Source organism: Pimephales promelas, chromosome 8, assembly GCF_988280905.1.
Source record: "Pimephales promelas chromosome 8, fPimPro1.hap1.1, whole genome shotgun sequence".
Lineage (NCBI taxonomy): Eukaryota > Metazoa > Chordata > Actinopteri > Cypriniformes > Leuciscidae > Pimephales > Pimephales promelas.
In genome coordinates, this window is record NC_142776.1 from 5,199,440 (window position 1) to 5,211,478 (window position 12,039).

Genomic DNA, 12,039 nt, shown 5'->3' on the forward strand with positions numbered 1-12,039 from the left:
ATTCAGACATGAGAAATTAATTGTGGACGGAAATATAAGCAACTTTTTATTTAAAAAAGAAAAAAAAAACTTCCCAATATCTAACAAATAAGTTATGAAGAGCTGAATAAAAAGGTCTGTAAACGCAACCTAATCTATAACAAAATAAACCTCAAACAGCTTCTTAAAAGTTCCCAGTTATGTCCTCATTTTGACTAATTTCATTGATACAATGTATTCTGCCTGAATGTGTGCTAATTTGTTTCTTGCTTGATATTGTAGGCTATTGTCATGCTCTATTGTGTTACATCATTTGTTGTTGTCTTTCTGCCTCGGGACTACCTACAGGTCAAAACTGGCATTTATGCTATATAACTTAGCTCATTTACAGTCTGTACAGAAATGTTAAGATTGTTTATTAATGTGCACTGTCCCAAATAAATAAATTAAAACAATTAAAAAAGATAAAATGTATATAAGATTATTGGTATGTTTCTTTGGTTTAAATATATAAATATGATGGTTTATTCTGATTAGACAAGAAATGAATGGCCTGTTTGTTTAGCCACTGAACACTAGATGGCGAAATTGTACACGACGACAGTCGGAATGATTCTCCCACAACATGATGTGTCAATAACGTAGGCGGCCAATATGTGTGTGTGTGTGTGTGTGTGTGTGTGTGTGTGTGTGTGTGTGTGTGTGTGTGTGTGTGTGTGTGTGTGTGTGTGTGTGTGTGTGTGTGTGTGTGTGTGTGTGTGTGTGTGTGTGTGTGTGTGTGTGTGTGTGTGTGTGTGTGTGTGTGCGTGTGTGTGTGTGTTTGGCATAAATAGATAGAAAATAAGCTGTATTTCCTTATTTCATCATCAATGTTTATTAGATTTTATTCATTTTAATTCAATGGATTTGAACTATGTGATTTTTGTAAATTTCATATTTTGATATTTGAGGTTGATTTATTTGCTATAATATTTTGTTCTAAACTGATGATTCACTGTTTATATATAACCTACTGTGTATATATACTCACTTAATAATGTTGGGTTAAAAATGGGTGGTATAGAACCTTTCCCAACTGTGAATTAACTTTAACCCAATGCATATAGGGTTAAAAGACAGCTAGGTTAAAAGTAACACAGTTTAGTTAACCATTCGTTTTTATTTATGACATTATTTGAATAAATACAGAAACAAAGCTTTATTTGTAGAAATTACCCAACGTTTTTCAACATGACCCAATATTTTGTGAAAAACAACCCAATATGTATATATATATATATATATATATATATATATATATATATATATATATATATATATATTAGGGGTGTAACGGTACACAAAAATCACGGTTCGGTACGTACCTCAGTTTTAAAGTCACGGTTCGGTACGTTTTCGATACAGCAAAAAGAAAGAAATGCCAGAGAAATTTCCTATTTGTTTAAAGAAAAAATATTTTTAAATAAGTGTGAGTTTTCCTAGATCTTGAAACTTTCAGGTTTATAAATGGGGGTCATCTTTGAAGGATGAACAAATAATGTTTTGGTCATCACATTAAAAATAACATTTAAATATATATATATATATATATATATATATATATATATATATATATTTATATAATATTTGAATTTTGAAGTGCTGGAAAAAGATGTGTGAAGTACTTGAAAGCATTTCACCATTCCAGCCAAACTGGTTCCAGTTAGTGTTACTATATTAAATCCATGGTGAATGTTGCTGGTGTATTACTAGTTCATTCACGGCACAATGTGTTTCTCCTGGTTTCCATGACAGCGCTGTTTGATCTAATAGAGATCTACGGTTAATAACGGAGAAATGTGAATGCTTCTCACTAGATCTCGCAGCGATGTTATTACCTCAGTGGCGAATTCAAATGTTTTCTTTACCGGATCTCTTAGCGCTGTGTAGTAACAGTGCTGCTTGATCGAGATCGGCTCGCGCTGCACAGATGTTGCTGGTCCGAACTGATAAACGATCCATGAAGCACATAATGAGTAGCGCAGTTTCGTTCTGCTTTCTTTACGCTTGCCATTTGATGTTGCGCAACGTTGTGTTGGCCGCGTCAGCACGAATTTTGCCGGCAGGAAAAATGGTCCAAGCAATCGTTCGGTTTGTATGCGTACCGAACCGGAAGCCTCGAACCGAAACGGTTCAATACGAATACATGTACCGTTACACCCCTAATATATATATATATATATATATATATATATATATATATATGGCCTCTTGCTGTATGTGCCTATATGTGAAGAGTAAATGAAAAGCAGCCAACAAGTGTCCATATTATGTGGGAACTTCTTCAAGACAGGATACAGCATGACAATTGAATAACAAGAGTTTGCAAAACAGCGAAAATATTTAATTTAGGAATATGGTCATTAATCTAAACATAAATATGAACATAAAAATTAGATGTGCTTAAATTACATAAACACCTGTGATGTAGCAGGATATTATTAATTAAAATGTGTGTATGCTACTGTTTATTATTATTTCATTATGCTATAAAAAAACGTAGGCATTTTATTTGAAAAAAAAAAAAAACTTTGAATAAATAAAGGGTCATTTTGACCCCCTTTATGCATTCACTACTCTCTCTCTCTCTCTCTCTCTCTCTCTCTCCCTATTGGCTGTTAGGGTCTATGGTCTATAGGCTAGTTGACATGCAGCCCATCATTGGTTTTTACAAGTCTCACCCCCTCCCACTCTCTGTCTCTCTCTCTCTCTCTCTCCTGTGTTTAGCAGATCCATGTCCATCATCTACCTCTGGACGGTCAAGTTCGCTGGCACGTCACGTCCGCACTTGAACTTGCAGCAGCTCAGGGGGCTTCGCTTACTTTTCCATTCCCGTCTTGTGTTCTCCTCCGAGAAGCCATGAAGCCCAACGCAAGCGTCTTGCCACTACACGCGTCTCTTCTGTACTATTCTCTATAGTTCATGTGGGATACCCGATGCATCGCTGAAGAAGATTTTTACCCTGGACTCTCTAAAGACTCTGGCTCTTCCCAATGTGATCCCAGCTGAGACCGTGTCCAACATGTCTCGCCGCAAGCAGGGCAAACCCCAGCACTTAAGCAAACGGGAGTTTTCGCGTAAGTTTTCTTTTTTTTTTCTGGCTTTAAATCTCAAATACTGAAATCAGTTCCCGGAGACGCGTCTTTTAAGACGGAACGAAGCGCGTTTTGATGTTGAGTTGCGCTTTGCTATGATTCTTAACGCGTGAAGGTTAATGCATTTATGTGCATATGTAGGCTACGATGCTATATGAATGCATGAAAGTAAATTAGATGTGATTTATTAGCTTTTTAATAATTAAAAAATATATATGGTAGGAAAATTCACCTCTAAGTTCACATTAACTTCCATGGGATCTTTTAAAAGCCCAAACTGGTTTTTACTTATTTTAGACTTTAAAAGAATTACATGTGTGATGTGAAGCCAATTATAAACGTAGGCCTATTATACATGCCATCTAATGTTTGTTTACAAAAATTAAACCAGATCTAGGCTATACATTTAAGAAAGTGTTTTTCCCCTCCAACGTCCTCCTTCGGTAGGCTACTTAAAAAGGCACTTTTCAAGAATTGAAACGGGAATCTAGATAACGAAGGGTTTTTTTTCAGGGAAAGAAAGTTCTATGGTTTTATGAATCTATCATGTCAAACCTGTTAAAACCCCCGCCGAGGCGACCAAGACACCTCAAGTGTTGCGTTGCGTGTCAAAATCATTAAAGGCCATTATAAATGATAAAATCTGCATGAAAGTGAAAGTTTACACTGTGTCTAGTTGGTTTTGGTTTTAACCTACCTGTATTTAATGTGCGTTTGAACGTGTTCTCTGATACGGCATCTTGTGAAACGAGTTGCCGCTAGGGGGCAGAAAATGAACAAATGAGTTTCCATTCCATTCAAGAAGAGACAGTAGGTGAACTTGAACTTGGTCTAAGCCTTCTCTCGGTTAAGTGTACCCAAACATCTCCTGTTCTATACACATATACCGTGTTTTTTATATAAACATTGCTTCGGAGTGCATGTGGGCCACATGTGCGATAAAAACTTATTGTTGTCTTGCACTTTTATCACCTTATCTTGGCCAGGTCGCCGTTGTAAATGAGAATTTGTTCTCAATCGGCCTACCTGGTAAAATAAAGGTTAAATAAAAAAATAAAATAAAATAAAAAAAGGAAATCTGTTAAAGATCTAGTTAAAAACTCAAATATATTTTTATTCATTATGATTTCTTAATAAATTATTTTTCAATGCTATTAAAAGCTAAGTAAGTGTACATCTTGAATACTCAAGGGTATAATTTTTGAGTAATTTAATATATCCCGACCAAAACAACAACAACAACAACAACAACAAAAACGCCTCATTATTGACCCACATGTCTTAGTGCGTTTATCATGTATACAATGTCTATGCAATAGGCCTACTAAATAAGATAAAATATTACCAAAGGATGGGGAATGGTTTTGTGTTGTTTGGAAACTCTCCTGATGTTTCACAAAGAGGTTTGAATTACACCTGTTTGTGCAACGCATCATCCGATCTTGAGCGTGCCTTGGAAGAAAAACAAGAGCCATAAAAGAGGATCGATTAAAATATCGAAGCATGTTTTTTACAGTCTTCGTCAGAAACTCATATATCGTCGCCCCCACCTTTTGTCCCACGTGACCTGACACAGAATTAGGGTTAACCTACCACCGATGGCAACAATCTCGCTCAGCCCAGTTCAGACGCATGATGTGGTTTTGATTGCTCTTTCATATGTTCTGGCTGTCCTTCTGGGAACTACCCCACATACTCCCCTCAATAGCCAACCTCAGTTCAGAGGATTCCAGCACTTTTAACTAAATGGGTTCCAATCATCTTGCAGTCAAATTAGAATCTATTTTTTGATTCTCTGAGGTGTTGGGTTCATTAAGACGTGAGATTGGCAGGATAATGAACAGGGTCACGCAACTAAAGTGAACAACCCCCTCCTCTTTACCATTACCGGGCAACCACTGTTTTTCTCTCCGTCTTTGGTTTCTCATCTGCCTTTCATCGACTGTCAGTATTCCTCTGATAGAAGTGTCAGCATTTCAATAGTGGTTAGATATGAATGCCGCGGCAAAACTTCCCAAATTTGAATGTCATTGTGCCTAAATCAGCATTTATTTATTCTACATCTCTATGACACCTGAATGCGTGTGATATAACACCTCTTCTATTTATATGGAAATGAATCTAATCATCACTTACGGCACACGTATAACTAGTCATTATCAGGTTTGCGCAATGGATATCACAGGAAGTTATCCCGCCATATCTCACACCTCCCTTTCTGCGTTTCTCCTACCGTAGCCGAGCCCGTGACGGCAGATATCCCAGAGGACGGGGAAAGCCATCCCAGATCGGAACCATCCACCCCAAAAGGGGATCAGGACCTCCTCACCTGTGGTCAGTGCCGCTCCAGGTTTCCTTTGGCCGACATCCTGGAGTTCATCGAGCACAAACGCAGGCAGTGTCAAGGACGCCTATGCATGGACAAATGTTCAGACCTGCCACCGTCGCCTCCACCCGCAGGCCTGAGGCGAGCCTGCGTCCCTGTGGAGGTGGCAGTTCAAGTTTCGCCCCACGGAGAGGAGCGTTTAGCCTCCACGCCGCACGGATTACGGCCCAAGCAGGAGAATTTAACAGGTAGAGTAACAGATGTTAGCGTTGAAGCGAATCTATGAGAGCGTATTGATGAATACCATGTCTCTAATAGCCCACTTTCCGTTTATGATTGGTCCTTTTATTTTTACGAAAAAAGGAACTGTGTGGTGGTGAATTTAAGGTCCTTGCTGTCAGTATGAATGGACATTCTCTCTCAGTTCTCTCATGTGGCTTTCGCAGATGTTGCTGTGTTTAGTGTGGCTTTTATAAGGTCATATCCTACTCCAGTAAATGTATAGCTCTACATTCATACTGATAAAAAAAAAAAAGAAAGAAAAGAAAATCATTTTCAGCTGCCTGAAACAAAATCTGCCACAGGTTGTTACTGATTCTGATTCTGTTACTGATTTGTCATTTTCATGATTATGAGAGAGCGTTTCTCTTTGTGTTATCCGGTATCCGGAAAGAGGAAAAACATGCAGCATGTCTCTTGATATTATGTTGCAATTATACATTTAAAGGGATAGTTCACCCCAAAACTTTCTTTCATCTCGGGAACACAAATGAAGATCTTTTTGATGAAATCGGAGAGTTTTCTGCCCTTCCATTGACAGCTACGCAACTACCACTTTGACGCTTCAAAAAGTTCATAAAGAGATCGTAAAACGAATCCATATTAATTGAGTGGTTTACTCCAAATTTTCTGAAGAGACTGGACCCCTTTATATGGTGAACATATTGAATCTAGGCTTTTATTCACACATAAACATTTATCAACTCACACATCAGTTGTGGTAAACAGAAGCTCAAGCATGTTCGCTCATAGCAAGAACCAATGAGGTTCATTCTCGTGTTACGCAGCACGTTCAAGAAGCAATGAGGTTCATTCCAACGTATTCTCATCCTTTAACGTCATATAGAACGCTATATGACAAAATGGCGCTATACTACGTACATGGCACCTGTTATCGTTAATATAACACGTGCTGTGAGGGCTAAGTTTAGGTGTGGGGTAGGGTGTGCGTGTCATATTCACGCTAAAGGATTTATAACGTCTTGGGTTCGCGTGTTATATTAACGATAAAGGGTGCCATGTGCGTAGTATAGCGCTGTTTTGTCATATGACGTTAAAGGATGAGAACAGGCTGTTCATTCTCATGTTACGCAGCACGTTTGAGCTTCAGCAAGAACCAATGAGGTTCATTCTCGTGTTAGGGCCTGTTCACATATTGCGTTTTTTGCGCGCTCAAGTTCGTTATTTCAAATGTAGGCGCACGGTATGCATGGAAGCAACGTGGTCGCGGTGCGACGCGGCCGTTTTTTCCAAGCCGCATCGAGATAAAAACATCTCTACTTTTCAGAATGCCGCAAGCGCACCATTAGCGCACAGGAGGTCACGTGACAAGAACCAACCGGAGCGCAACCGCCCTAGCGCTTTGGAAAAAGGAGAATGCGGCACGCCCAGCGTTTTCTACGCGTTTTTAGGCGCTATATGTTAATCCGGCCTTAGGCAGCACGTTTGAGCTTCAGCAAGAACCAATGAGGTTCAAGCAGGTTCGGTTGAGCTTCTGTTTATGTTCGCTGATCAATGTTTAAATGTGAATAAAAGTCTAAATTAAATCTGTTCATCATGTAAAGCGATCAAGTCTCTTCAGAAAATTTGGAATAAACCACAATTCATATGGATTACGGTAGTTTTACGATCTCTTAATGAACTTTTTGAAGCGTCAAAGTGGTAGTTGCGTAGCTGTCAATGAAGATTTCATCAAAAAAGATCTTTATTTGTGTTTCGAAGGAACGACCAACGCATTCTCATCCTTTAGCGTCATATAGAACGCTATATGACAAAACGGCGCTATACTACGCACATGGCACCCGTTATCGTTAATATAACACGTGCTGTGATGGGTCGGTTTAGGTGTGGGGTAGGGTAGGGTAGTCTGATATTACGCTAAAGGATTTATGACGCCTTGGGTTCGTGTGAATATTAACGATAAAGGGTGCCATGTGTGTAGTATAGCGCCGTTTTGTCATATAGCGTTCTATGTGACACTAAAGGATGAGAACGGACTGGAACGACACACTTTTTGACTTTTTTGGGTGAACTATCCCTATAAAGTACACAGATTACGAATCCAAACACATTTCTTAGGGCTTCCGCTTTCAAATTGAAGGCTTGAGGCAGACAAACTTTTCTGAGTTATGAGTATATTATAAGTGATGTCACATTTATTAAAACATCTACCCATCTTTCTACGTTTGACAGTATCCGAAAATATTTTACACTGTCCTTGTTACATGTTACATACACTTACTAATTATATAATTAATTACATGCAACCAAAGCAAACCCTAACCCTATAGTAAGAGCATGTTAAATAACATTTCTGTTGTATACTTAACACTAGGACAACCTAAAAAAAAGAAAAAGAAAAGTGCAGGACGTCCAGTGTTTACCCATCCCGGTCCAGACAGGTCACACGCTTTCGCTGTTACATGTAAAGCACATGCGTGATCCGTCGCGTCGTGCAAGCAGATGTCCGTCACAACAGATGGAATTCTGCATCGGCTGTAAATGGTGAATCCGTTAAAGGTTCACGCTTGGAGAAATTTGCATGATAAATAATTTAAGATATGCATGTAGACACAGCAGCTTTTAATACCCCCCTAACAACACCCCCATTTTATTCAAGTCTGAATGCCCCCGAGCGGCCAGACGATGAGTTCAGGCAATAACCCCTTTCTGCAGACCTCCCTCCCCCAGCCCCTTATCTGCTATCTCTCTGGGGTTGTTTTCTTAAGTACATCCATGTGAAGCCATTTTCTCTGAGGCTGATATAGGGGATCCCATCTCGTACCGTTGTTTAATAAGCGCTGTAGCGTCTCCTGGTCCCCACAGGCACTAAAAGTGGCTGTTCATTATGTAAACACAAGGAGAAGAACTACAGTATGATGTTGAGTTAACTATGGGATTGTGCAGATCATATTTACATTGCACGTTAACTGTGCGTAACTAATCATTTGTGACGAAATGGACTCATTCTGTTATGTTATCCGGTGTCTGCTGGTGTTCTTGGCCTTGGTGTCTTGATGTTTTTGGCGCTGATCCACTATTCTCTTACCGGGGAGAGAGTTATGGATCATTAGCTGGAACAGAGCAAGTGGAACGGGAGACAGGAAGTTTGGGGATCCCCCAATTGTGCACCATCACTGAGGACCTTTACAGGCTTTTCACAAAAGAAAAATCTTTTTAAAAGCTCTTTTTTTTCTTCTCTCAGACTGCACAGAGAATAAATGGAGAGGCATACAACTTTTACTGAAGTTTTCTTATTTTCTCCTGCATGAGAAAAAGACCCTACTCTCTAAAAAATACTGGGTTGTTTTAACCCAAATTTGGTTCAAATATGGACACACCCAAATGTTGGGTTAAAAATGTAAAGTTGAAGTTGCGTTAAAATTGTTAATTTTATTTATAACCCAACATATGTCCATATTTGACCCAAATATGGGTTAAAACAACCCAGCATTTGCCTTCATCTCACATTTGACAATGTCTCAAATTGTACTCAAGTGATTTCATTATGAACTCAAATATTTCTTATCAAATTTTCCATGATCAAATTATTTGAGCGGGTATCCGCATTAACGTTTCATACCTGTGTACTCTTGAGCAAAAGAGTGGTTTGATGCCACACACAGAGCTAGGAAAGATGATGTTTCTTATATTTATGTCGAAGAAAAAGTGTCTGATCTGAGCAAAAGTGTGTTTGTGTGTGGTTTGCTGAGTCTGTCTTGACGCAACATGACTGGGTGTTTGACTTGGCAAACGCTGCCAAGGGTTCCCTTTCAGTGGGCATATGGCAGGACATTGGCACAGAGCAGACGAGAACGTGTATTGTGGTGAGGTTTATATATTTGTAGCTGACATGGCATTTCAAGCACTGACAGCAGTGTCCTGCAGTGTGACATGCATAATATTCTGTGTTATTATTATTTTGAATGCAGGTTTATGACCTCATTAGAGGGACTGCATGCATATTAGAACTTTAAAAAAAACACACAAAAAAAAAACATGCAAGGGACTAATTAACCCTTGTGTGGCGGTCAAAAATGGCCAAATTTGTGTTTTATTTAAATGAAATGAATCGATAATATTTTCATTTTTTAAATTTAATATTTAGCATTTTTAGGAGATTACATGGTATTAAAATATATTTATGCAGTAGTTATAATCCATTGAGATTGTAACTGAAATTTCCTGCTTAAACTGGCATAGATGTCGAATGCTTTGGAGCACAGACGTAATTTTGGTCATTTTAAAGGAGAAACTTGGCAGATTATTGCTGAAGTAAAAAGATTAAAAGTGAACAAAAAAAGTTTATTGTTATGAAAAATGCACAAAAAATACTATTTTCAAAATATGCTTTACTCTAAAACTGCGAGAAAATAAAAGCCATAGATTTGGATCAAGTTGTGTTTCAAATTTCGATATCTTGATAATTGATATCTCAAAAAATGAGCTTTTGTTCGGGTGCGGTACCAAACTTTTCCACTAGAAACAATTCATTTCCAATGAGGTAAATTTCTGTGCCTCACATAATGTGTGTATGTGTGTGTGTGTGTGTGTGTGTTTTTGTGTGTGTGTTCACATAGCAAGTGCCAAAACCTTTACCAAGTTCCGTACCATTCCAGTGAAGTAATTATAATATAATTAGATAGATCTCGAATGCTTTGCAGCACAGACTTAATTTTGGTCTTTTTAAAGGAGAAACTTGGCAGATTATTGCTGAAGTAAAAAAAAAAATTTAAAAGTGAACAAAAAAAGTTATAAAAGTTTATTGTTATGAAAAATGCACAAAAAATACTATTTTCAATTTTTACGTAATAGTTTACAAAATATGTTTTACTCTAAAACTGCTAGAAAATAAAAGCCATAGATTGAAACAAGTTGCGTTCCAAATTTCGATATCTTGATAATTGATATCTCAAAAAATGAGCTTTTGTTTGGGTGCAGTACCAAACTTTTCCACTAGAAACAATTCATTTCCAATGAGGTAAATTTCTGACTACAGACTTGATTTTTTTTTGAGTGTATGTATGTGAGTGTGTTTTGGTATTTTTGTGTGTGTGTTCACACATAGCAAGTGCCAAAACCTTTACCAAGTTTCATACCATTCCAGTGAAGTAAACAATTCAAAAAATGATTCAGTCCAAAATACCGAAGACCACCACAGGGTAAAGTGACGGGGAAAAAAGCTAAAATATGCTTTGGGATGGAGACAGTTAAAGCATGTATAATACTTGGCCAAACGTGCAGTTCATTGATACAGATTTTGTTTGCATAGCAGAGCTTGCAGTGCGCATGAAAACACATTTATTGTGGACACACACACACACATATCTCCATGTCTACTGTCTGTGTAGTGACACACCCTTTTCAGCGTCAAGCTATGCAATCATCAGATCTGTCAGGATCATATGAATATTTTGACTCACCTACACTCTAAAAAATGCTGGGTTGTTTTAACCCAATTTTGGGTCAAATATGGACAAACCCGAAATGTTGGGTTAAAAATGTAATGTAAAAATTTAACCCAACGGCTGGGTTAGTCCATATTTGACCCAAAGTTGGGTTAAAACAACCCAGCATTTTTTAGAGTGTATGTGTGTGTGTGTGTGTGCTTGTGTACAGATGTGTTTGTGTGTGAGTGTGGCCAGCCAGATGTAGACCTTTCTCTATTTAGTGTTTGCCTGGGGAATACAAAACTGCCTGCAGTTGAAAATATTGTGTTGAAATATTATTGGTAATATAAAATATACAGTAAAAGCTTTATTTTTCACCCAAAGCATAGTATAAAGCAGTACAAATTAGAAGTGTAAAGTAAACGGGTTATGATAAATGGGTAAACGTGCTATTTTAATCATCAATTATGTCCCCTGAAGGAAAATATTTTTTACTCATGCACTTTTTTATGATACTGTGAAGCTAATTTGGAAAAGAACATTTTCTTGTTATAATATGGTGGACTCAATATCAATATCAATATATATATGAAGAGTTCAGATGCAAAAGCCTCTAAATGCCATTTGAAATTTTCTTCTTTAAATGATAATTTTTGTCAAGCTTGTATATTTAAGTTCAGTGATTTCACTTAAATGGCAATGATAATTACCTATTAATTGTTATTTAAGTGAAATTACTGAACTTAAATATACAAGTTTGACAAAAATCATCATTAAAGATGAAAATTTCAAATGGCATTTAGAGGCTTTTGCATCTGAACTCTTCATATATATATATATATATATATATATATATGCATCCATGTGTGTGTGTGGTCTGCAGCTGGTGTGTCTTATCTGTGTTCTATAGAATGAGATAAAGACCCAAGAG

At 37.6% G+C, this 12,039-nt stretch overlaps 1 protein-coding gene across 1 annotated transcript in view; it reads left to right on the top strand.

Annotated features, from left to right (window-relative positions):
• The first annotated feature begins 2,705 nt into the window (after positions 1-2,705).
• Positions 2,706-12,039, top strand: part of bcl11ab (BCL11 transcription factor A b) — a 30,150-nt gene continuing 20,816 nt past the window's right edge. The window contains exons 1-2 of the mRNA XM_039689094.2: positions 2,706-3,095; positions 5,352-5,687. Coding sequence (XP_039545028.2) covers positions 3,041-3,095; positions 5,352-5,687 — 391 coding nt within the window. The 5' untranslated portion in view covers positions 2,706-3,040. The remainder of the gene's footprint in view (positions 3,096-5,351; positions 5,688-12,039) is intronic.